Source organism: Synchiropus splendidus, chromosome 3 (assembly GCF_027744825.2).
Source record: "Synchiropus splendidus isolate RoL2022-P1 chromosome 3, RoL_Sspl_1.0, whole genome shotgun sequence".
Classification (NCBI taxonomy): domain Eukaryota; kingdom Metazoa; phylum Chordata; class Actinopteri; order Syngnathiformes; family Callionymidae; genus Synchiropus; species Synchiropus splendidus.
In genome coordinates this window covers 18,257,008-18,283,910 of record NC_071336.1, presented here as the reverse complement: position 1 = coordinate 18,283,910, position 26,903 = coordinate 18,257,008, and the positions used below count along the sequence as shown (strand labels likewise).

At 41.4% G+C, this 26,903-nt stretch overlaps 2 protein-coding genes across 4 annotated transcripts in view; one reads left to right on the top strand and one right to left on the bottom strand.

The window, feature by feature from the left end:
* Positions 1-1,424, top strand: part of klhl40b (kelch-like family member 40b) — a 3,136-nt gene extending 1,712 nt beyond the window's left edge. Inside the window, exons 3-6 of the mRNA XM_053859397.1 lie at positions 9-116; positions 187-372; positions 703-852; positions 1,103-1,424. Coding sequence (XP_053715372.1) covers positions 9-116; positions 187-372; positions 703-852; positions 1,103-1,214 — 556 coding nt within the window. The 3' untranslated portion in view covers positions 1,215-1,424. The remainder of the gene's footprint in view (positions 1-8; positions 117-186; positions 373-702; positions 853-1,102) is intronic.
* zbtb47b (zinc finger and BTB domain containing 47b) lies at positions 1,240-26,903 on the bottom strand. Of its 3 annotated transcripts, XM_053859394.1 has the most exons (7): positions 26,678-26,902; positions 12,167-13,516; positions 11,489-11,636; positions 10,234-10,349; positions 7,943-8,087; positions 7,787-7,870; positions 7,523-7,716 (listed from the first exon to the last, which is right to left on the bottom strand). In XM_053859394.1, exons 1-7 carry the CDS (start codon positions 26,678-26,680, stop codon positions 7,670-7,672), a joined length of 1,893 nt encoding a protein of 630 aa, XP_053715369.1. In that variant the 5' UTR covers positions 26,681-26,902; the 3' UTR covers positions 7,523-7,669. The 3 variants fall into 3 exon arrangements, with proteins under 3 accessions (XP_053715370.1, XP_053715368.1, XP_053715369.1); XM_053859393.1 differs by having other exon boundaries at positions 1,241-7,870; XM_053859395.1 differs by lacking the exons at positions 10,234-10,349; positions 11,489-11,636 and having other exon boundaries at positions 1,240-7,870; positions 26,678-26,903.

Below are 26,903 nucleotides of genomic sequence, written 5' to 3'. Positions count from 1 at the left end.
ATTCACAGCTCTTTCAAATGGGGCGAGTCAGAACCGGTTCCTTATCCTGTCTACGGACACGCTACGGTCTCACACAACGATGTCATTTATGTGATCGGAGGGAAAGGAGAAAACAAGTAAGGAGACCCTTTTACAGTCGGTCCGAACAAAGCCAAGAACTCACTTGTCTTACTGTGCTGTCTAAAGGAACTGCCTGCGGAGTGTATATGCTTTCGACGCTAAGAGATTTGAGTGGAAGGAGCTGGCCCCCATGAAGACAGCACGCTCCTTGTTTGGTGCCGCGGTTCACCAGGACAAAATCTACGTAGCAGCCGGGGTGACAGACACGGGGCTGACGGACTCCATGGAGGTTTACGACATCCGAGCGGACAAGTGAGCTCTTTTTAGTTGGACCGTTTTCTTAGAACATAAAACGTTGAACAAAGTAGCAGATCCTGACAGCGAGAATAGCACCCAGTGAATGAAGACCCCCACCAAGCAGCTCATTCACAACCCACCATCTTATCTAGATCATCCAGTTTGTAGGTAGCTTCCTCTCACAAGCATATTCAGGGCCACCCTTATCTCAGACAATGGTAAATAAAAACATTATTCAAAATGTTATATTTGATCCTACATGATGACCACACAGACTGCTTGTACCCTCCTTGTGGCTCCAAGAGCACATGATGAAAAGGTTAACACCATTTATAATACTCCCAGGTGGTCCGACTTGGGAGCGTTTCCACAGGAGCGCAGCTCCATGAACCTGGTATCTCTCGCCGGAACTCTGTTTGCGGTGGGAGGATTTGCCATGATGCCGTTAGAGGACAGCGAGGACGTCATTCCAAAAGAGATGAACGACATCTGGAGGTGGGTCGACTTGCCATTGTCGCGTTGTGTGAAATAATGATGGAATTGTGGAGTCAGACAACAGCTTCAAATGTTTCTTGAACTTGCCTTTTACCTGTCAGTCATGAGTGACAGATGTTCAGAAGTCACCAGTTTGACACCGCTGGCAGCTTCAGGCTTGAATGATGTGGATCACTCTGTGCTGGTCAACATGAGTCAAGTTCCATGTCACAGTTCATCCATTTATGAGTTTCTCGTTGGATGACTTCAGGTACAATGAGGACGAGAAGAAGTGGACCGGTGTCCTGAGGGAGATCCAGTACGCTGCGGGGTCCACGACCCTGGGGGTCCGACTCAACACGCTTCGGCTCACAAAGATGTAAAAAGAATTTTTGTTTCAAATTTGCTGTTTTTTTCTTTTTTAAACTATATCCACAAGTGTCAAAATAAATGAATAGAACGCTACAAAAGTTCACTTAATTGAACTGTTTTTTATTATTATTTGATATTTAATATATGTAACACATTTGATGTATTTGACCTACTTGCCGCTAACACAGCAGAACTTTTCATGACCGCTGTTGATTAAACAACTTCACCCAGGTTGTTTCCATGTCATGGTCACAGTTTTCATCATAGCATTAATGAATTAAAAAAAAAAGTCAGTCCTTGGAAAACTAAATAAAATAAAAGTGATAACACAATCAATAAAAAAAAAACACACCAGAAAACACAAGAACAACCGAGGCTGGATAATATGTCGATACTGTTTAATATTGAAATGATGTTGTTATGTTCAGCTGTGTGACAGACAGTTAACAACAGTCAGAAATACATTGAAGACAGAAAGTACAATGTTATTAGCACCTCTAGACACTACCGTCCTTGTTGGCCTCGGTTTTTTCACACACTTCTCTACACGTGGTCTCTGTACACCAACTCAAGGTTTGTGTGGAATTTTAGCACTGAAACACGATTAAATCAGTTCCCATTGTTAGAGGAGCACTTAAGAACATGTCGTCCTCTTAAAAACATCAGGTATTGAGTGTACCATTTGAAAACTCTGAAGAGATGAACACCCTGAAAGAGCAGGCCTAAAACACAGTAGCTGTTCCGAAGCCTCCACTGGTTCATGTGAAATCTGTGCTACACTGTTGGACCAGTCGCAATAGTTTACAGTTTCAACTGGAAGCTAAACTTTTAAGTGCTGACATGTTGGATTTGGAAATGGATATTGATTTGTTAAAAACACAAAAAAGGATAGCATTAGTTTAGCTTGACTCATGGTGAAGATTCAGAGCTCTGTCTTACATTTATATGTAAATAGAATGTAGTACACTTAAAAGATAGATATTAATGATAAAATTAGTTGTCCATGTACCTAGATGTTGACTAGTTATTACATTGTAATTTACATTACTGAATTAAAATTGAGCATTCTACTATTGTGAATATGTGTGTTCTGGATTATATTAGGCCATGAACTGACCACAACATAAGAAAACTAAGATTATTATTTCTATAGTATCTTCAAATGAAGTCGCATTGTATATCATTCTAAAGTTGTCATTATCAGACACACAGCAGAAGTGCAGTACGTCGCTGAAGTGCTGTGTCAGATTTTACCCAAGATTGAAGCGCCTGGTCCCCAGCTGGTCTCAATGGCAGGTCAAAAGCGTTTCAAGTGAAATAGTTGTTGCGGGTCAGTCAAAGGTGGAAAATGTCATGAGTTGTTGTGATACTTGTGGAGAGGATCAACAACTTTGGAGGCGTGGTAGCTCTCCTGACTAGCACTGGAGGCCATTGCACAAATAAAGTGAGACATTTGAAATCTAAACATCTAAACGGGTAAAACCCAGAACAGCTTTCACTCATGGACACTGGTCTTTGACCCAGTTGGATTACTAACACTGAATACAGGTTCATTTGTGAAAAAGGTCACTGAAGGTCACACTTGTGTTTCATTGAGAGTTTCATCATTTCAGAGCTTTTCAATGTGGCACCATCTGGGAGGCGTAAATAAACACATTCCACCTCAAATCCAACTGCAACACCAGTTCATAAACAAGCCAACATTCTCTCGTGCTGCTTCAGTGACATTTTGGCTCTGGACACACTCCAGAGGAACAAACCCGCCAGCTTTCATTCCTGAAGCTCCTCTGACAGCGACACACATTTGTGCCACGCAGAGCGCAGAGTCACCGCGGTGGCACTTAATCACTCATAAACTATGATATAAGGACAAGGACAGATTCACCTTTGCCTAAATTCACTCCCACCGAGTGCTGGTTAGAAAGCAAACAAGCAAAGGGCCTTTATGACATCGATTCAGATCAATCCTTCATGGTGACTCATCTGATTTATTTCAATTTTCAGCAATTCTGTTTTTTTCAAAATGATTTCTATAGGCCCATTCTGGAAACATAGGATTATTACCATACAAAGCTTTATGAGGGATTCATTCTCACAACTCCTTTCCTTCCCAAACTCCCCACCAATACAGAGAGAATGTTTGATCAGATATTTGATTCGCTGTAAAGTTTCATTTTTATAATTTTAATGTCTTCAGTGATGGTGTAGCAGAACATTCTCAAAATTAAATTCTATATGAAACGTATGATAATATGTTGATAACCTTTGTCCTCTATAAACTCTGAATATTACAGTGTACAGCAGAGGAGACAAATTCAATCACAAAAGGGACCAAAACTTTTAGGAGTCAGAAGTTGTGGGCCTATCAAAATGTATATCTAATGAACATTCTTCAACAAGACATGTAAATCCTCCTTTGTAGTACAAGAGTCTAACTCTTCGTAGAGGTTTATAGTTCACCAGTGACTTTGCTTCCTCACACAAACATTCAGCCTGTTTCCCATCTTTCATCAGATATATAAATGTACGCATATATATATGCATACATTTTTTCCTTCTTTGGAAGCTGAGACACTGGTGACTTTGCGGGTGACAATATTGTTTTTTTTTTTTGGTAATCTGGTTTAACTTTGAGGCATTTCCAATTCTTGTGGGCCATGCAACATGACCTGGCAGGCCTAACTTGGCCCCTGGACCTTGAGTTTGACAGCACTGGAATCATTGGCTCCTACTAACTGAGCTTCCTTCAGATGTTGACTCAATGATTGTTAGCATCTGAGTAGCAGCACTTCACTATATCCTCAGATTTTTTTTTCCTTTTCTTCATTGTGAAAGTAGCATGAAATAAATATTTAAAAAAAGCATTTTGCTGTCCACCACTGGTCCAGTCTTACAATCAACTCAAAAGTGCATCCTTCAGTAGTGTCACAAACTCGATCGCCCCCTCAAAACTCTCACCGTTCACATGTAGACAAGACATTCAACTCCATCGACACATATGGCAGTGACAACACAAACAAGCCCAGAACTATAGCCATCACTTTGGCCGGTGCTTCTGACTGCTCTGAACATTTGGGGTTCTTATTCTCGCATTTCAGTGCAAAAAGTGCAGGAGTGGGTGCAGTGCGCTAAACTGCCACGAGAGGGCTACAATCATCTGTGACAGGTGCCGCTTGTTCTCCACAGACCGGCAGAAAAGTCACAGTGGCAAGTAAATCCCCATTTGTTTCCGGTCCGGGCCTTTAAAGTGAAAGAAGCAGGGGCCACTTACTGATATAAAATAAGGTGCTTTTTTTCATAACACGATAAAATAGTAAAACTCGTACAGAGGAAACAGGAATTTTCATCCATCAATTGACTGCGAATACTAAAGCCACGTTGCTCATCGTCATCTAGGCAAACAAGGTAGGGACAGTCTACACAGAAAATAATACAGAAAATAAAGCATTCAACAACAGTAGCCTTGGAAATCCAATCGTCCTTTTAATCTGGACATGGTTATTATAGTGCACGATTACTTATCGACCACAGCCGATTAAATGTACTTGTTGCTAAACAGATCTGTTGTACACATTTGCCTTTGGTTTAAAAACTGCATCGGCACCTGGCTAGCGTTTCAGTTTTAATGAAGTTATACAGTTGATCTATTATGAAGATGTATATGTAGAGAGCCCTGACGACTCCCTATGAAGCGAATTTTGCGATTTACACTAATTTAATAACTCATTACACGCAGTTCAAAGTGTTTTTTCAACATGATATTGACGATACATTTTGACATTTGGTGACCATTATGCACCTGACAAATAAATTGCCTAACTATGTAACTCATGACCAGTACAACAGTTCGTTCGGCTGCAGTAGATTACAGACAAACGTTTGTCAAAAGTGCTTTTAGAGATTTTCGACGAGTATTTCATACCAACCGTCACTTCTACATTCTTTCTAAATTCACCCCCAAGAGATCTTAAGTAATGAAGAGCTCAATTGTGCCAACGCTTACACTGCTTTCTTAAGCATTATTTGTAGGAGTACACGCATGATAGTGATATAATTCTCAAAGAGTCACACTGAAATGTGCACACAAAACTCTACAGCTACGTGTCATTATACATGACAGGGTTCTGCACGGACACTACACTAACGCCTGTAATATTGTGGATTTGTTACACTGGGTTAATAAACAATCCATCTGCTCCACATTTATCTCCTGCTGCAACACCAGAAGCGTCTATGTTATAAGAGTATTCAGAGTAACACAGTCTGTAACCGGGAATAAAAAAGGCGACCGAAATAGCCCTGGATGGCATGTTATTCCTAAGTGTTTTTGTTGGCAAAGAAACAAAAGGAAACCGACCAACCCGTAAAGTCATTTTCATCACTGCCATGAATCTTTCAGGAGGGGAAAATTATGAAAAAGATGCAGATGATAATGAACGATATTAACTTAAAAGACAAGAAAAGGCCAAACCAAACAGACAGCATTGACCTCACTCACTCGCGATGAGATCACATAAACAGACCACAATCCTCTCTGGCAGGGTAGCTGGAACATGAAAGTATAACTTTTATCTTGATGGCGAAATGTCAACTAGCAGGGGAATATTCTCCATAAGAATATCTTATTTTGAAGCAAATAGATATGATAAAAGTAAACTATCTCACTGAAGGATTAGTGAAAAAGCAGGCCCCAACTAAGATGTGAGAGAACTCAAGAACAAAGAAAACAACAATCTGGTGTGAGTTAAAAAACATATCTTTGGAAAATATAAACAACATCGATCATCAGGAGTTAAAATAGTGACATAATTTTGACTAGAAGTCAACCAAATAGAACAATACATCAGGGAAGCCTGACTGGCTGAGAGAGACCTTATCTTACTTTACAATGCTTGAGTAGTTTGACAATGAACTGATGACGCTCAATTATTATTGTCAAGAAGATAAAAATCTAAACCATAATATTTTAAATAAAAATGATTATAAAAAAAGATTGCACTTTAGATTTAATTAATTCTTTTGACTGAGAACAATCAATAACAAAAATATTATCAGCTCTGTTGTTAGACGTTACGAGAATTACCACAACCAAAATGTATTGTATTGTATTATTGGATTTTAGGGAATCCTGGTGATTCAAGTGTTTTGTGTCGTAGACATCTAAGGTTGCTAAGATTGTAACCTGAAACTTGGGTCTGGCGCCCTCTGATTCTGCGCCAACATTACACTTTAAAGCAATCTTCCACTTCATTTTGAGGGGAAACATTTCAAGCCATGGTGCATGGAAGGGAACACATGACTACAAACATGCTAGTAACCATTAGTCCAGGCGGGGTCACGCTCTTGAGAGCCTCGGACTGACAGTGATGACAAGTCACCGTCAGGTATCTATGAACAACTGTATCATTAATCCTACGCAGGACTGATTTTGGTTCAATAGCCAGAGATCCCACTGGCTGGATCTAAGATGGTGCTCATGTTCAAAAGTAGAACCTTTAGCATAAGAGCTAAGCTGACAGAGTCACAGTGCTTTTTAAACACATTCAAAACATTTAGATATACAAACAGGGAATTCCATCAAGAAACGACAGTCTGCGATCCATCAGGAGAACGTAACCTACACCGACTTCCTTTCCTTAGTAGAATGAACTGGAAGGGTCGAAGCAACCAATCAAGTTGCTTCTTATGGATAAACTCTTACTTTTAAAGAGCGAACGTGACCTTCTTCAGTCACTTGAACACGTGAATACACTGCCTTTTACACTGCCTTGCACGACCAATGCTCAAATACACATTTACATTTATAAAAATGAAGACATTAAGGAGTACACTTTAAATATCACTAGAGTTTCCTGTAAGGTGCAGGAGCGATTATAAATGCTGTATAACATTAGATCTATAACAGGATTTGGTTATTGGCAACGCCATACACAACAATATGTTCAGAGACAAAACAAACAATCCAAAAAAAAAAAACAACAGCATTTGGTTATTGCTGGCTACATCTTAGCGTAAAACTATTATTCCCTCTTTTTAGAGTGTTTCTCACCCAAAACACTTTGACGCTACAATCAGTGTACATTGTGCAGAAAGCTCCAAACAAACCAGACACTGAGTTACGAGGAGAAGCGAGGAAACGTCTTGTCCGACTGGACACTGAGGTTACTATTGTATTGGAGTAGAAAATTTCTTTTCGGTCTTGTGGGTGTGTAGTTTCAGAGATTACACTGCAATCCTCCTCAGAGAGGCCGTCGAGGCCGGGAAAATAAGAAAAGTGCTCAACATTTGTTAGTCTTCATCCTACCGGCTGCGAAGAGCGGCGGCGGCAGGGGTAAGTTTGCGCTAGGAGACAGCGCCCCCATTGGCAGCAGCAGGGGAGGACACTGCTGCGCGTCATGGAGCGACTGGGAGACACTGGAGGTGGCGGGGAGCTGGATCTGACTGGAAGAGTCGAGAGGGCGCGCTGCTAGAGAGGGATCCATGTCCAGAGAGTCAGCACGCACACATTTCTCCCTGTGGGCCTTGAGCATGTTGGAGAAGCGGAAACGCTGACCACAAACCTCGCATGGGTAGGGTTTCTCACCAGTGTGTGTGCGGCGGTGTCGCTTCATGTTGGGCCTGCTGGTGAAGCTTTTCCCACAGATCTCGCAGATGTATGGCTTCTCACCTGGACAACACAGCAGGCAGCCTTTAGTTACTCTCTGCGCTCGTGCCGGCAGTAAATCATGAGAGGACTTGCCAGTGTGTGTTTTCATGTGCTCATCAAAGTACTGCTTCATGTTGAAGTCCTTCCCACACCACTGGCACATGAACTGCTTGTGTCCGATGTGGATGCTCATGTGGGAGCGCAGTTGGTATTTGTACTGGAAGCGCTCGTTGCAGTTCTGAAATAACACATGAAGGAATGCACCTTTTCATCAGTTACAACAATTGTTCATCCAAATGTCTTTTGGAAAGTTTATTTCATCGATGCACGGTTCACATTCACTCCTATCAGACTTGTCCTTCTCAACGTTGTCTTGGTTCTCAAGACGACTTTCTTTGTGGTTTAGGCCTCATCACAGACTGCAGTCTATGGTCCTGGTCTCGGAGATTCTCTCAGTCTCGTCTGACATGATCGTTTCAAAGCATAACTGAGCAGCGTTATTCTTCTGCCATTTATAATGAAATGCACAGATTGACATGCCTCCTCACCGCTGACAGAGATCAACTAAGGATGAAGCCAAATCCTATGTTATTTGGTTTGGTTCCACAGACCACAAACAATTTCTTTTTGTTTTTTTTTCCAAACAAACAAGAAATAGAATTCTGTTCAATGCAAACTTTGCTAAATCAACTTGGTGGATACCACAGGGGCCATGTCAACTTTCACCAGATATCTTCAACAAAAACACCCACAAACGCAAGCGAAATTTCTCTAGCTCTGTATCGCTTATCCCGTAGCCATCAAATGTGACTGTTTTTGACAATATCTTTTGACGGCCTTTGACGGCCATCATGACAGAAAGCTGATTGATGTGCTATTGAGCTTCATGTCATCTGTTTGCGCAGAGGTTGAGGGTTTGATGACCCACCAGAGACTGTGATATTTCTAAAGGTTTAAATGATTTGTATTATGTTCGCACAAAATTAGTGAATAATAAATAGCGTCATTGACCACTGAATATCGTCTGCTATCATCTTGTTTACTAAGCATCATGCATAAACCATCAAGTAACTGCCACACAAATTTATGGTGAGCCCACGCACATCAAATTGACTGACTCTGTGTTGATGTTACTGCAGTGGAAAAATATGATCTATTATACTCAGCAATTGAAAACAGTACAGAACACACTTTATGGTGTCTGTTTTTAAGTTTATGCTATTTTGTTTTCTCCACTTGGTCTCAGTCTCAAAAAGCCTTGGTCTTGACTTTGGGTTAATTCCAATTCCTTCCTTAATCCTCAACTTCAACCATCAATCTTTAACCTTCAACCACATTCCTCAAAACCAAGGGTTAAGGAAGATTTTGTTCCTTAGAAATGGGACACTTCTTAATACAGGCACTTCCTTAGCCTGTTAGGGGTAGCATTATGCCAAGGTCACGTTCCGTCGGTCAACTCAGAAGAAGAAGAAGAAGAAGAAGAAGAAGAAGAAGAAGAAGGGCGGGAGCAAGAAGCATTTATAGGATTAGCGACAATGCCGTTGCGTTTGTGTCTTTGGTCTTTTATATCTCCAATAATAAAGTACACCAGCTCAGTTTCTTTGTCACTTTTGACACCATGTTTTTACTTCTAGATCCTACACAAAGGATTCTGGGTATTCCGAAATACCGAGGGAGGTCGAGGAGTCCCTCAATACTTGAGGAAGCTCCATTGCTCAATCTTGCTCCTCAACTTCACTTCATAAGAATTGGGACATAACAGCCCTGGACCCTCATGAGAATGTGTATTTTGAGGATTAAGGTTGAGTTTAAGGATTAAGGATTGGTATGCAGTTCGGTCCCAAGTCTGTCTGGTCTTATCATGGTCTTGGTCTCAGCTCAGGTGGTCTAAGTCTACTGCCTACACAATGAAATGATCCGTATCTATTTCCACACCCGCCTTTATATTACCACCTACACGCTGACCACAGATGAAAGGAGTGACTCTGGCGAAGTGAAGAATCTCAGATGACATTATGTGCACTCTATAGTCTGTTCCAGAAGGCAGTCTGGAATATTGATCTCTTAAACTTGATTTAATGCTTGTTCTTCGATGATAACAAAGTTCGTCTCTACTTGAAAGGTTTTAACACCAGTATCAAACCCACTTTCGTCAAGCCCTCAGTTTTGTCTTGTTTATAATCATGTGAATTCTCTTAATGTGAGACTGGGACTTTCTTCATTGGGATTTTCCAAATTGCTTTCCAGAACAAATGCTGTGAGGGTTTTATAAGCAGAGTCATGTTGGGCAGTTGAATCTCATAACGCCGCTCATCTTCTAGGTCAGGTTTTTTTTTTTTTGCGTGAATCAAGCACCATGCAGAATTTATAACATGAGCTCCAACCTCACACTTGAAGGGTTTTTCGCCAGAATGCTGCAGAGAGTGGACCTTCAGGGACATGCTGCGCTTGAAAGACTTCCCGCATGTCTCACAGGTGAATGGCATGTCCTTCGTGTGAGCTGCACACACACACACACACACACACACAGATACACAGTTAAGATCACTCACCAACACCCTTATCCATGACATAAAGAACTGATGGGTAATGGACGATTCCAATTCTAATGGTGAGGTGTAAACCAGGCTCCTTTGAAAAAAAAAAAAAGTTGGAGAATAAAGGTCTACTGGGGACAGGTATTATGCTTCTCTATTGAGTTTCCAACTCAAGAATAGTTTCAGAGCCACATTTGGCACTTTTGTTTGCTGATCTGTGAAGACCGGCCGTAGCATATGAATGGAAGTGAACTTAATGTGTGGATTTTTTTTCCTTATGGATATCTCACAGCCTCTTTTATATTTTCTGGTGGACTGAAATTAGGCTCTTTTGGGTGAGAAAAAATGTATTACCTCAGAGGTCCGAATATTACTGCTGATAAATGAAAAATTCTGCAAAAACAAACTAATAAAAATGCAAAAACAAACAAACAAAAAACTATTATCAATATCTTGCATGAAGTCATTTTATGTCTTAACCTCATGCATGGAGAAAGACCTTCCGAATCACTAACTCTTGTGAGCAAACCCTCTTTGCATACTGTCATTAAGATGTACATTTCTGACATACTGCTTTGACTCAGATTAGGATCATGTTTGTCTCAGATTTTTGACCGTTATATCAGCTTTGTGTTACTTGAATTCATGAATTCCACACTGTGTCGTGGCTCTCCTTCGGAGAAACCAAAGAGCAGCTCAGTCATTACTGAGAGGCGGGGATATCATGCCTCCCCCCCCAAAAAAAATCATGAACATGGCCAAAATTGCACAGGTCTTCCACCACAGCAAAAACAAAGCTATTTCAATTTTGGAGACGATAATGATTTGGGCGGATGGGATGGAGCAGCGCAGTGAGGTTCAGAACCAGTCACACTGGAAAGATAGAGGTTTAGGGGCACAGGGAAAGACACAACTCGTAGTAAACACTGTTACACTGTGACCTCAGAAAATGGGGGAAAATGGATGGGTGGTAACATCACTGCAGTTGTTGCTTCCATGAGATGTTCACCACCACAAAGGGTCATCCACAGGAGCCATGGGAAATAACCAATGGAACATCCTCAAGAGCTCAAGTCAGAGTGACCTACTTGGAGACGCTTACCAACCATGTGCTTCCGGACATGAGCCATGGTGTAGAACTTCTTCTCACAAATCTCACATGAGAACTTCTTCTCAGCGTAGCCATGGACGATCTTGTTATGCTCGTGTAATGACCAAAGCTTCTTAAAGGCCTTGCCACACGTTACGCACTGTGGAGAGATGATAAGTCAAGATTGCTTTGGTTTGATTCATCATAAATGTAGTCAAAATAATCCTCTCAAGCGTGAAGCGATTAGCACAATTAAAGGATTTGACTTGGTCCATTAAAGTAGAACACACTTTTACAGGACCTTCGCAATCGATCGGATGACTGGATAAGCCATTTGCTCTCATTTGAAGAAAACAGGATGGAAGAAGAAACGTTCCGTTCTTTGATTCACTGTATCTGATGGATGAATTATTGCTGTCATACAGGTCAGGAAGGCTTTGTAGTGGAGTGTGTGGAGCACATTCTTAAAAACCTTTCAAAATATTAGCCAGGGCCCAGATGATTTTTAAAGAACACACGTATACAACGTATGGATGTTTTGATCAGTTTCCAGTAAAACAACAACCTAGTTGATGAAACATCAACTTTTTGAGGAAAAGAAAAGACAAAAAATGATGTCAATCAAGGTGTTATCAGATTATCGTCTTCAACTCAGAGAGAAAAATGGAGAGGATGATGCCTGCTGCTTACCTGGATGCTCTTCTCGCAGTCAGTCTGTTGGTGCAGCACCAGTTCACTTTCCAGCAGGAAGCGTTTTCCACAGTTTCCACAAATCTGCATGCGGTTGTGGGTGACGTTCATGTGCTTCTCGAGGTACCAGCGGTTGTTGAAGACACGCGGGCATTTCTTGCAGGAGAAATGTTGCTTCTCCTCAAGCCTGACCTTCTGAGCCAGCCCCTCTATATCGAGGGGTCTCTTCTCACCCAAATGCTGGTTGGCCAGAGTCGCCTCTGTAAGAGTCTGCCTCAGTGAGACGGCTGCCATGGCCATCGTTCTGGTGGCCCTTCGTGGTCGATCCAAAATAGCAGTCTGGTCCAGACCTGGAATGTTTATGGCGTTCTCCTCCTCTTCCTCATCGTCGTCCTCCTCTGTCCCATCACTGCTCTGCCCCAGTACTCTCTTGATGTCGTCGTCATCAATGTTGTCAGCGTTTTCAGTCTCGTCCTCTGCGCTGCACTCAGATTCTCTATCCTTGTCATGGCGAGGAGCAAACATGGCAGCTTTCTCTGGTGCTCCTGGCGATTTGCCTTTAGACCCCTTTGATACGTTGAGCGTCTGGTTGTTGAGGTTGACCTCCACAATAATCTGATCCCTGTTAAAGGCGGCGTGACCCTCAGTTGACTTTGACTCCTGCACACTAGCTTCCACTTTGCATAAAGCGTCTACACCCGCAGAACCACGGAACCTATCGTCTTTTAAGTAGTACTGCTTTGGCAGGGATGGCTTCCCCTTGTCATCTACACGCACAGAAAATGAGTTGTTTTCATTCTCAGTGTACAACCTTCCCAACTCAGACTCCTGCTTGATCTCTGCGAAATGGTGGGAAGGGGTCATGGCGGCAACTGGCACATTGCTACTGAGACCCTCTTGATTGGTCAGATCTGTGCAGTTGGTTCTCAATGAGTGGTTGCTGATCAGGTCACGGCAGGAGGCTGCAATTTCATTCATCTGAAGCAGCGTGGCAGCACTGAGAACATCTCTGATAGTGCGACTGGTCACCAGGAGTTTGGAAGTGTAGATGAAGTTAAGGATTTGCTGCAGACCCTGTGACGTCAGTGAGTCCAGCGACAGGTCGACCCTTCTTAGCTGTTTGCTTTGGGCGAAGAGTGAGTGGAAGAAGGGGCTGTAGGCTGCCAGTACGCCCTTGTGAGCGGGAAAGGTGCTTCGCTGGCGTACCAGAACGATGTCGACGTCACACAGGTCTGGCTGGAAAAGGCGCTGCTCGTTCAGCCGGCCCATCAAACAAGTGAAATGCAGAGCCACATCCTCCACCAGAGAGAACTCAGCAGAGGGGAAGTCTGTGGTCTTCTCCACTATGAGCTGAAAGACAAGAACATCAAGACAGTATGTCACTGTAAAGAACAAATACTGGACTGAAACGTTCTAAGCAACAAAGAGTACTATCACATGAACAACTAGAGAGATGCCGTGAGCATTTAAAAACATTTTTCTATGTATTTATAATTTTCTTTCTTTGTATTACATGTTGGTATAATGGGAAATAACAGTCAGAGAAATTAAATGAGAAAGTCAACATTACAAGTAATTCTCAGGAATCAAATGTGCACAGTATGTTGTATTGCGAGAATGATATACTGTTTATAGCACTGTATATATGTGCATGTTTTGTAGTAGAGAAAATTTGAAGATTATTCAGTGAAAATGGCTGAAGGACATGAGAATAATAAATCAAATATATTACAGACGTTCATAATTGTTGGCCTTGTTCAAACCCCTCCCTGCGAAAACCAACACCCTCAGTGTTGGTGCACAGCGCTGGGATCAGAAAGGAGTAACAGTCAGCACTCTCTGTGCGAGGCCTTCGACTTCCCAAGGTGGGTTTATTTTAGCACAGGAAGGGCGAGGTTTCGATCCAGACAGGATGTCAGTGAGGACTGGGCTGCACCCGCTCCACAGCAGAGGAGATGACGTACACAAAGCTAACACCTCCATGCAAAGAAGCGCGTACACTGATACATCGACAAAAGCGCTGTCTGGTCTTTGCCAGGTCTGAGCACTGAGTGCGTTTGTATTCACAGTCATGTCTCTCCCATTAGAGGACGCTCGGAGCACACCCACGCACCACACTCTCCCTGCGGGTGCTTCGAGTCATGCGGAAGACAAAACAAGTCTGGAGAAATAATTAGGAAAATCGTTCAGCAAATAACAAGCAAACACCCAAAATAATAACATGGACTTTTGAGCATCTCTCAGAGGGGATGAAGGCAGGTTTTTGGTTATAGTTGCATCACCTTTCCAGCATGAAACTCATCTAGGGATCGATATGTAACTGACGAAACACACCATTAGGCTTAGTGAGGGCATTGACTCAAACACTGGTTACATTGGGAGAAGCCAACAGGGGTGTGACAAGGTGTCGTGGCACCAGATTCAATCATCAGGAACACCAGAAGAAGAATGAGCAAATCTGTGGTCTCCATGTGTTGTGAAAGTAAAGAAAAAAAAAACAATTTAGTGTGAAAATGGATTACTGTTAACACAAACCTAGGAAATGTAGAATGAATAAATCTCAATCATTGAATTCTTTAAAGTTCTCAGCTGCTAAATTGGACCGTAAGAGGCAGATGAGTGGAGATGGAGTTATTGCTCGCTGTGCAAGGCTACAGACGTCGCCCAGGGGCAAAACGCTGCTGCTTTAATCAGATCAAATGCAAGTTGCAGACAGGAAATTTGCCTGCTCTTAGTGATAAAATCATCTTCTTCTCTGATGCAAATAGAACATCGCAATGGGGGATTAAATGGAAATCGGCTGTCGTTTTTTTTTAATTTTTCATCACTTTCATGCACACTCTATTGTAGTTATTGACTATTATATCATCGATCTCAGACACTAAACATTGAAAGTCAGCTGTGATCTGTGGACATATGGTTTTCAAGGCATGACTGGTCTGCCTCATTCAGGGCTCACTCAGTTCACAGCAGCCGTTGTCGCTACCCTCCCTGTGGTTATTGACAAATGAAATCAAACAGAAGGGTGACTCATTTTAGGTTGTTGGTGACAACTACTGTAGGTGAAACTAATGACTATTGGTGGGTTAAACAGCATTAAAAAAAATTAAATAAACATTTATTTCCACATTGGGCTGCAACCAGTACTCAAGATATTCAGTTAAAATCAACTAGTTAACCAGCGATGGGTTCATTGGTGGACTAGTCGTGGTGTCTTTGTTCTCTCTGCAAAATGTGCTGCTTGCAGAAACATTTCTTTTTGAGGCCATTGTGACCCAAAACGTTGACCATTTCACAGACCATATTTTTTGAACAAATACATTTTCACATATAACATCAATTAACAATTGTTTACAGCAATTTACAGACATTTTTATTTATATTTATTTTTAGATTCTATTTTCAACACTACGATCATGTTGGCTTGTTCCTCCACCCGGACATGTCGGGGACTAGTTGACTATCAAAATAATGGTTAGTAGTAGCCCGATTTCCAATCATCGAAAAAAGAAGTGTTGCTCCTTGAACATCCCTGAGCTGTTAAAGCAAGACTTAAGGAAAAAAACTACATTCACTAACACAAAGAACACATACTGTATAGAGTAGTAGACTTTTAAAGTGAAGAGAAAGGTGTACAGTTGTTTATGGGGACCTGACATGTCATAACAACAAATAATTTGCTTAAAATACAAACCAGTAAACATATTTTATTCATTCAAGATTTCATTTAACCAGATTGAGTCATGCATGAGTTTAGAGCTTTTGCTCAGTTGGGACCAAAACTATGTAAACAAACAACGATGGCGGAGTCAGAGCTGCTGTTGTACTCGTTTGTTGGAGAAGAAAATAACTTCTGGAACTCAAATGCGCAGCACATTAATCTTAAACTAAAAATTATGGCTAAATGTGTTGCCAACACTTGTGATTATCAAGTTTTAATGACTTGTAGTTGCAGCCCTAGCGAAAGCTCAATTGCCATCCAATAAACACGATTCTCCAAGTCACTTTTCTTTAGGTATTAACAAGGCAGTGAGAGGCCTCCCACTCAAACTCTGCAACACTCACATAGACATGTAAGCAACAATTGTAACTGACAGATGTGTATTCAAAGCATGTCTGTCAGTGGCTGGAACACACATCCCTGAAATGTCAGGAAGAATTAGTTCGCTGTCATTAGAGCTATTGCCACCTTGAACCAGCCTGTGAGCCAGATACCTCCTGATACATTATTCATACCCAGCATGAGCCAATGCAAACTGACAGCAGGGGATTACTGAGGTAACCAACAAGTGCTGTCGTATGAAATCAAAGCTCTGTAAAGCAAATCACTTCATCGTTCGCCAACTGCAGCGGTACAGAGATCATGCTTCACCAGAGGGGACAGTTTTGGAGGAGTGTTGATCTTTCATCATACCTTAAATTGTCTTCAGGGCGACAAGAAAACTACACAAAGATATGAAGTTATTTAAACTGATTGTGGTCAGAACTAAGTAAGGTTCTAATATTTTCTCCGATATTTTAAGTAAGCAGTGAAGTCAAAGAGACTTTACTTTAATCTAACCAGTTAAGCAAACATCTGGAATAACACAATTGTTGGATCTGACAGCTGAAAGTAGAGCTTGTAAAAAAATGAAACCAAATTGTAGTGCAGTGGTGAGCTGAAACGGAATTATAAATCCTCAAAAAACACACGTAATAAAACCTGTCAGGAGTTTTCGGCAAAGACGTTCTGTCAGCACTCAGATGCACAGCAGGCTATCGGAACAGCAGACAGAGCAACTGAATGTAGACACGCTGTGGGCACTTTGTAAACTTTTGAACTGTTCCTCATGCCACCCAGCCAAGAGGTATTTGGCCACTTGAAACTCAGGAAACAAAGGCTACAGTAAAACGCTCCGTCAGCAAAGCATTTTTTCCTGCTGAGAGGCCCTACAGGGGGCAGGATATGACTGACACCCAGAGCAAGGAGAGCGGGCATCATGTCAGCCTTCGTCTCAGTCACTTGCACAGGCATGGTGGGAGAGCGGTGCCCACCACTACGTACCCCTCACAGCCGCACATATAATATATGAGTCATCAGCTACACAGATGCCAGGGTGGCAAGACAGGCCTGCATACAGATTCACGCGGATTACCCAGTTAGTATCCGTGCACAGGCACTCAAGGGAGAATGAGCAACCATGTGGAGCACAAAGCACCGTGTCAGCCAGAAAAAAGCCATCTGACAGACAGTTTGGTCTTTTACTGTCCTTCTCTACTAAAAAAAAATAACATTTTTAATGCAGATCACTTTTTTAAAAGATTGCTGTTTTTATTTTTTCACATTATTCCATCACATTTATTGAAGATTAACAAATCTGCAAGCTATTGAAACTATTGAAACAGTTTATTCACACTAAAAAAACATAATTTCTACTCAACAAATGTAACAATATGTAAAAAAAAATGGAATTATAATAGCAGAACAACCACCACACAGCACAGGAATTTGTGAGTCGCAGGAATTGATGTCATACTCAACAACAGGTACAAAAAAGAACAGGTTAATGCTACAAACAGACCCCTTGATCCTCGAGCAATGGATATAAAAGACACATTCAACACACTACATTTTGGTTTCAGGCTCACTCCTGCAACAACAAATTTCACACACTATATTTTGCACTTGCACGTTGTCTTCAGCGTGGTCAGACTCAGGACACAGTGACTGCTGGTGCATCCAATGTGCAGGCGGGTCTGCATTCGATCGAAAATTGCATTATTGCCCAACCAAATATTACTGCCTCAGAACTCCAAAAAATAAACACAAAACAGAAATCTCCTTCTCCTAATACTGAGAAAGCCCGGGGGAGCACTCGGTCATTTGTTGATCTGTAACATTACAGTTCATTCCCCAATAAACCACAGTTTCTAAGCAAAGTTTCTTTCACCTTAAAGTATAGCCCAAATCCAAACAACGGGTATGAAAATAACGAAAAATGATGGTGATTTAAGCTCGGTAAAACGTGTTCAAACGTGCCATTTGAAAGCTTGTGATTGATTGTTGAGAATGTTAAAAAGGTGTGTGCTCGTGACCGTGTCCTCGGCCACCTCTGCATCAGGGTGCTTTTACTGGGCAGCGTCTAGATTGGCTGGTGAGCAAACACTGTCAGCGAGGGACAGGACAAGGGCACGTCATTCCTGGCTGCTTCCAATCAGACGGCCATTAAAAAGTCATCAAGGCAACAACTGACGCTGTGTCCTCTCTGCTCGACCGGCTAGTGAATAAATGCAAGCAGCGTCAGCTTCGGAGTGAGAAAAATTGGCATCGCTCGATTCAGTTGTATGTTCAGGCCTGATCAACATTTAGAGCACAGTTGGAGTTAGGGTCACATTTCATCAGTCAGAAGCATGAATCTTCTGACCTTCAGGTTGAAGAAGCACAGAGAGCAGCCAAACTTGCATTGTATTTCACAAATTGTCTGTAAATGGAAAATACGATGAATACTGTGCGCGTGCTAGTACTACTGATCCCCGCACTTCTTTGACCGGACAAAGCAATGACTCTCTCAGGTGAAACACTGTACAGCAATACGTGGACAACCAGTGTTGCCACAGTTACTTTGAACAAGTAATCTGACTACTGATTACTCCCTCAAAAGGTAACTAAGTTACTTAAGGGATAACTAACTGAATTTAAAAGTCACTAAGTTAGATTAGCAGCCAACGACAGCTGTCATTGGCTAAACAATATTTCTATGTCAAATTTGAGGTTGTGTTTTTGAGACAAGGTAACCTAAGAACAAACCTGATTTTATTTTGTCCAACTAAACTTGGGTAAAATAACTACTCACTTAACATTACTTAAATATGGAAAATGTGAAAGTGCTGGGTCGTTTTTAAGTAGGGTTGTCATGATACTAAAATTTCAACTCGATATGGATACTCAGGAAAATACTCTAACATTTTCGATACCACAGGGATAACTAAAAAAATTCTTAAAAAGGCATCGGAAAAATATTTTTATGAAAAACCGAACAACATATCGATTAAATAAATAAAGTAAAATGATCAGAAAACATGGAATAATAGGAATAATAAATGACAAGATAATTAATTTTTACCTTGCATATAAATGCAACCTAATAACCCATTTATAAATAACTGGTACTGGATCTTCACAGATGAACTCAGCTTCAGTGCTGTTTATTTTCAAAGCTTCATATTGTCAATGCTTTTCAAAGAACACTCGTAGAGTTGACTGCAACCTCCTACTGTAGTATCAATCCCATAATTAGTATTGTATTTAGATATGGCATTTTAGTATGAATTCTATATACTTTTGACAACCCTACTTCAAACTGTGTTTTGGATCCTAATAAATCCACTAGCAATGTTACATGCTAACAAAATAGTGCCGGGTGCCTGAGCGACTGAGTGCGTGCACAAAGAGAGTTTTGCATCAACACGTCTAAGGAAAGAACATATTTCATTGTGGAATAGTTCCTTCGAATACGAATGACTAACAAGACTCTCCTGCACTACTGTTGCCATACAAAATTAACAATGTTTATCCTGGCAAAACTTTTTTTTTTCTGTATGCTGTGACTGTATTGCTTGCAATCCCTAAGTAGATCTCAAGTTATTGGGTATTTATATTTTGTTGATGAGAATAATGATCATTCATTGATAACAATAACTATTGAGATTGATAATTGTGAAATGTGAAAGCATGAAAAGCAAAAAGAAAAGCGCACATGGCATTTCACACTCAATCAACAGCTATTTTCCAAAAAGTGTCAACACACAAGTGCTTTGCAACAAGCGGCTGGTAACTCAGTCTCCATTTTCCACTGTTTTGGATAATTATTTTATTCCCTGCAGCCTAATTGGAACATTTAACTTGCTTAACCACATAGTTGACTGCTGGCCGCAATTAATAGGACAATATTATCTACATTAGCGTGTTGTTTTTTTAATCCTTCCAATGTCTCCTTCACACTTTTCTCGGACCAATTTCACAGCCAGGAACTGCTCAGACTCAGTCTAGCACAGCTTTCACAGCCCTCACCGGTAGATTTTAATACTTTCTATCTATATGTTAATTCAACCACAGATGACAAGCCAATATAGAACAGATAGGTGTTAACCGAGGCATGAAATTGGGATGCACAAACAAAAACAAGGATGAAAGTGCATCGGAGGCTGGGGCTGTACTGTAAAGAGAGAATGGCAGTTGGGGTAAATTACTGTTGCCATTTCTATTTTTATTTTTTCATAAAAGGTGCATTTGTGATTTCAGTACTGCGAAAGCTAAGAACTATGAAAACAAATATACTGCTTTGAGATGATACATATATATATATATATATATATATAAAACCTTTTTGATCTAGGGGCCCACCTTTCCCAGAAGAATAGAATTCAATAGAATTCATGATTCATTACTCTTGATTTCATTTCTGATCAACAACCATATTTAATCTATTTACACGTAAACAAACCAAAACCTTGTGAAATGACATTGCAAAGATATTTGTCATAGAAAAGACGAACCAGCAGCAGAACCAGGTGCAAGTCATGTTCATCAAATGTACTAAAGAAGAAAATGAAAAAAATAAAAAATAAATACACTTGATGCAAACTGTTGAGAAAATTGGAAAAACTGAATAAAATTATGAATAAAATAAATATAATAAAACCATGACTAAATATCATAAAATAAACATAATATATATATATATAAACTCCAAAGAAGATATAAGTAAAGTGTAAATGAAAGTATACTAATTAATTTTTAAAATTGCTTCAACAGTTGCTTTCATGAACAGTTTTTACTGTTGGGTGCGGCGACATCACTTTCTTTATAATTGTTTCTTTACAAGAACTTAGTTAACTGTCACAGATTTGCAGCTGTCAAGTCAATTCAGAGACACACTGCTGCCACCATAGGTGGCTAATAAATTAAAACTGAGCATCTTGCGGCCCTTCAGGATTAAAACAAAAAATCTTTTAGCAGCCCTCAAGGAGGCACTTGCGGTCCAACCATGGGCCCCTGGCCCTATGGTTAAGTGACATCTGAGGGAACATTTGCTGAAAAATTCAAAATTCATGAATCAAAATGGCCTTTATGGTATTATTAATTTGTACTCTATTTTGGCAAGTACTCAAATGTCAGTACTTGGTTGAAAAAAAGGTGTTAGCGAGAGAGCCTTATATATGACCATGACAAATGTGTCATGTTGAGTGAAATTGAATCTTGAAAAAAATCTAAATTTCCAAGTTTGTATTATTGTGATGTAAGAGACTCCTCTGGACACATTGAATTTTCATAGTTTTTTTTTTTTCATACTTGAATCTTCCAAGACGTTCACAACATGTATGATTTCTTGTCCTTTAAAGGGCCTCTGACAACCATGTTCCAAAACTCAAGAGCTGACTTGGTGTTTCAGAGTTAGTCACATGAGTTAAAGGGTTATTCCGGGTGTTTATCAGAAGACAGTTCAAAACAAACATGCAGGGAACACAGCCTGAAGAAATGAGTGCGTGGGGTCGAGGCCAGTGATGAGGTTAGTGGTGACCATGCAAAAGCTCATTCAGGAAGTTTACGTTGGACCCAGTGAGCTGGCACATAGAAAGTGCTGAGTCAGCATGCCAAGCCATGAGAGATGCCCGTGGTGCTGGCAACTGCTCCTTCATGCAAACACAGCTCTGCTTCACTGAAGTCTCAACACATTGTTTTCTGCAGCCAGCATGGAATTTGGCATGGCACAGATTCATCCACCGACAGTACTGCAAGACCAGTGTGGAAATGCTAGTGCGTCAGTGGATAGAACTCATCAAAATGCCAGAGATGTCCCTTAAATTCCTGCAGCTAAAAGACGATGATGTCTGGCAGCGAGCAGGTGCAGAACAGCAGACAGCCATTACCCTGTGATACCTTCATTAAGTCTTTCATAAGCCAACACAAAGAACATGGCTAACACGCACTCTGAAGAGCTTTTCATCACAGGAATCTCTCAGATGTGTGTGTGTGCGTGTGTGTGTCCATCTGCGAGTGGGCTTGCGGAGGATATGTTTGATGAGAAGGTCAGGAAGGACAGAATGAAGGAATAAAAAGAAGAAGCATCAGCTTTCTCCTGCTGCATCCAATCGATGGTCAGTGAATATGAGCTCACGGGAAGTTTGCTTTGTTTGAAAATGTCATGGATTTTTTTTCCGCTAAGTAAATGGGAAAGATATTGATCATATTTTTCTATTTTATTTATTTGTTTGTATAAGTCATCTAACTGGACTATGGTGTCTGAAAAGATTGCACATTGACTTTTCAGGACAAAGACTTGTCATCTTTTCATCCGTTTTTTTTTAACCATGCATATTCCCTCCCAATTTCCCTGTTCATAAAGTTCATCATTTGCATTTTAAAATGTGCTTTTAATGGGAAGGGTGTTTTGCTGGACATTTAAAAGCACTCCATTCAACAGCAATGTAATTCCGCAGACCCATCTTCACAGTTCCACTCTAAGTGTTCTGGTTCCAGATCCTTTTTTAATCATTCTCCAGTCTGGTCAGCCAAATCAAAGGCATCTATGACTGAATCAATGAAGATGACAGAAGGGTTTCAAATGGCTTGTTATGGTGAGGCATGGCTCTAAAGTGAGAGTGACTCTTGCAGGCTTCGCAAATGATTGTTGGAACGTCCTTGAGCCAGACACTCAAGTCCGAATTGCTCACAGCATGTTCAAGCTATAGCCTCAACCTGGCTGCCAGCTAAAATGTTTCATTCATGGAATAGCACTGTCCCGGAGGCACTGTAACACCAGGATCATGATGACACGCGGACAGGGCGTATGCAACAGTGCCAGTCCCACAGACAGTTTGTTTGGATTTCTACCAGCTCCAGGTGAACTATTAAGACTCAATGATCATCATCCTTTCCAACAACCATGACTCCAAACTTTGTTTGTTGATCTAAAAAGTAGTTGTTTTGTGCCGTTTACATAAACATAGTAGTGAACTGTCACTTACAATGTCAGCGCTCCCACACCGTCACTACATGGAGGAGGACTCTGCCTCTCAACAGTTATAGATACAAAAGGTGGATCCACATGGCTGAGAAAAATCCTATAGTGAACCCATTCTTGTCTTTAAATTTACTGGCATTTGAAAATTTTCTAGTACAATAAATGACAGTAGTGTTATGTAAAATTATTTGGTTTATTGCAATAGTAATTTAAGAAAAAAATATATATATGACCACACTTTGAGTAAATATTCATTGTATTTCTTATGACAATAACTGCACAGGCTTGTGTTTTCTTAAAGGCCTCAGTGTGCGTATTCTCTTCGGCTGGAAATGCTCCAGTCGGCCTGCACTCATGTCCGACAACCTCCTCTTTAAAAACTTCTCATATCTTTGAAGCTGCCACTGAAAGGCTAATTGAATCCTTATATCAAGCAGTAAAAGGAGACGCTGACATCTCTGATAATAGACTCATTTGATAAAGGTCTTGTTGAGGTTAAACTGGAACGCCCCGGCTGCTTAGGAACAGGTTTATACCATGTATGAGAACTGCTTAAAAAAAACAAAACATGCCATTTGAACCGACAAGAACAAAGGAGGCGTTACATAAGCCCAGTGGGATCAACCTTACTGTCTGTGCAGCCTTGTCCACTCGTCTTAATTTCATGGGCATAAATTCGCGGCACCTCTGCGTTTTTTGGTTTCCAAGGAGAGCGGGATGCCAGAGATGTCTTCTGGAGTTAGTTCCCGCACCCTGTCACAAGGACACAGTTCCCGGAGTGAGGCACGCTGAAGCGTCAAAGTCAAGGGTGGGCAGGAATGCCCTGAATAGAGGGTTACGTAAAACTCTCAGCACCCTGCGAGGACAGAGACGGCGCAGGACCTGGCCATGCTGACTGCAGTCTGACAGGATCGCAGAGTCACCCACGCTCATCACTAACAACTTAGGGAATCATTACTGAACCACTTTGGCCAACAACAATGTTCCCTGCCTGCACACACCTGAGCTTAGCACGATTGAAGATTTTGTCAAACAAATGCATTTATTCGGGACATTTTGCAGAACATATGCGCCTCATTCTTTTAACAAGAAAAGAGCTCAGACCTACTGTTATATTTGGGATGCACCGATCCACATCTTTGGAATTCCGATCTTATCCCGATACTTGAATTTGGATATCTGCAGATCCCGATATTCCTCTGAGCCGATACGCATTTTTTTTGTACACAGGTTTTACATCCTTCAGGCCCGCTCTGCATGTTGTTTGATTGCATCACTCACCACTGAAGTTGGTTTTTTTGCACTTCCGCTACACGTAAATATAGATAAATCGTGACGCCACAGCTTAATCAGCTATGGTGTTAGGAGAAGCGATTAACACATCACGACTACCTCTCGATCGATCAGATGAAAATCAAACCTGTCAAATCCTGGTCACCCCCCGTGAGGTTATCGAACTGTCGAAGCAATAACATACATGCAGTATTTATTTATATTTATTTACCTGCTTACCTCCGGCCCTGAATGCCCAGCCCAGAGGAGAGTAAACAGACCACATTCCAGGGTTTCCGTCGCACGTAAACGTCAATTGAGCCGCGATGATAAACAAAGTGTAAGTGTCAAAATAAGCGGAAAACACAAGAAGCATCATGGAGGTGTAAATGACAGTGGTGTTTGTAATGAAAACATCTAACAACTAAATGACAGGGACACGTCCTTGCAGAAATGAAGGAGATTGATATTGGAGATGTTTTTCTCTATTACCTGAAATAATTGTTGCTATTTCTTTAACCAGTAAACCCACATTCATTATATATTTAAATTACATATATTTATACACTTTATATTCATTAGCATTCATGTTGACATCGGTCAGTCAGCTGACCTATGTCCATGTTGCACCCTCTTATTCCCAGAGTTGGTTACTCCAGCAAATGTGATCAGCCAGTGCTGGTCTTTTATGCCCCACCACTGAACATCGGACTCATCTGCATCACATTTTAATTCATGGCTGTATAAGGAAGCAAAATGCGAGTGAGCGTTTTTGCCCACAGTGTGCAAATGGTATTTCCTCTTTCTAATAATGTCCTGGTTGAATTACTGCTGCGGGCCTTCTATAGTAAAGGCAGAGCAGATTTGACCTAAGGCCCCTGAGCTTGACACTTCTGACTGAAAGCATGGGATGTGTTCACCTGTTTCACAAAAGATGTCTCAATATTCAGAGCTCACTGAATTTGTTCAAAAGGCTATGAGAGCATCTGCACCTTTTCTTTCATTAAATGTTTTCAGACCTTTTTGTGACAAGTGGATCTTATTTGAGATGGTTTCTAGGATGGCCATTGTTCCACTTGGGTGGCTCTAAAAGCTACTGGGTTATAGGTTTGATCATTCCCTCTCAGCAGAGTATAATCTCGGGATATTAAAAGCCATTCGAGATGGCTCTGGCATTGGAAGACATATCACATGGTGACTTTGTTTTGGAAGTTTCACCCGCTCAGTTGAGACTCCAGCATACACCTACATAGAAGACTAGATAGAAATAAAGTGAAGAAACAAAAACAAATAGAAGATGACGATCATAATATGAGGAACAGGAAGAATCCTTTGACAGGCTCAAAAGGTTTCATTTATTAGCTCTAACTTAAATTAGCTGGAGCTCATATCAAGGTCTATATTTTTGGCCCTGTGAGGCAGACGGTTAAATATACTTACAGATAAGCTGTAATGTGTTTTACCTGCAGTTCTCTTGATGACGTTAGGACGGCTGTGGAAACATGCTGTACATTACGAGTATGTGTTGGTGATGATATCACTGAGATAACAAGGACCACTTAAACCCTTAATTAACAGATCATAAACCGCTTTCAGCATCAACAAAAATAGCTGTGCCAACTAGTTAATTCAGAGCGACGCCGTAAATAAGCAGCATCTACATTGAAACCCAGTGGACGTCACCACCAGCTCTCCTGCAAACAGGACAGATAAAATACAAGAACCGGAGGTAAAAACACAGGCAAAATAAGCCAGCAGAAGCCACCCAGCTAGCACTAGGGATAACCCTCTGACCTGACCCAGATATTAACCCAAGCCTCCAGATGTGGACGCTGTGGGATTACTCCACCACTGCATGAAGCTCCACATGCTTTTCTAATGAGGCATCCTAGAATGACCCCAGAGACCGAGCTCCCTGTCGGCTGCTCCGTTCCCAGCTCTCCATCAAGCCCGGAGAACAGCGTGACAGACGTCAATAGTTGGACGACTTCAGTGGACTGTCTGGGTTACTCATGTTCAGTTCAGAAGCAGCATTGCCCCTCATTGTTGTTGTTGCAGGACCAATTTAACACAGTCGCCACAGCAGCAGACAAAACTTGCGGTCAACTTCCACACCATTGTTGGAATATGACAAACTTGAGCTGTTAAGTTTGGTGGGCCTGCTAAGTGGCTGGGGAGATGGACAGAGACGAGAGGGAAACCAAACATAAAAATGAAAGGTTCTTGCGCAGCCTACCATTTTGTCCCAGCGTCCTGCAGCTCCCAGGAGTCACACAACAACTCCTTACCCGTCGCTGTTGTCCTCGCCATGAAAGTGACCGTGGAATTGTCACATTTGTTCAGTCTGGCTGCTCTGGAGCGGAGCGGTTCGCCTCCTGCGCGGCTGCAGCGTTGAGCCAGACAAAAATGCAGAGGCTGCTTCGGCGGGAGGACTTGGTGATTGGAGCGCCGGGATCAGATGG

Coding starts and splice junctions, on each gene's coding strand:
- zbtb47b (XM_053859393.1), bottom strand. Junction 10,350..11,488: donor TGTCCGGAAGCACATGGTTG/GTAAGCGTCTCC, acceptor GTGTGTGTGCAG/CTCACACGAAGGACATGCCA. Junction 7,871..7,942: donor GCACATGAAAACACACACTG/GCAAGTCCTCTC, acceptor TGTGTTGTCCAG/GTGAGAAGCCATACATCTGC.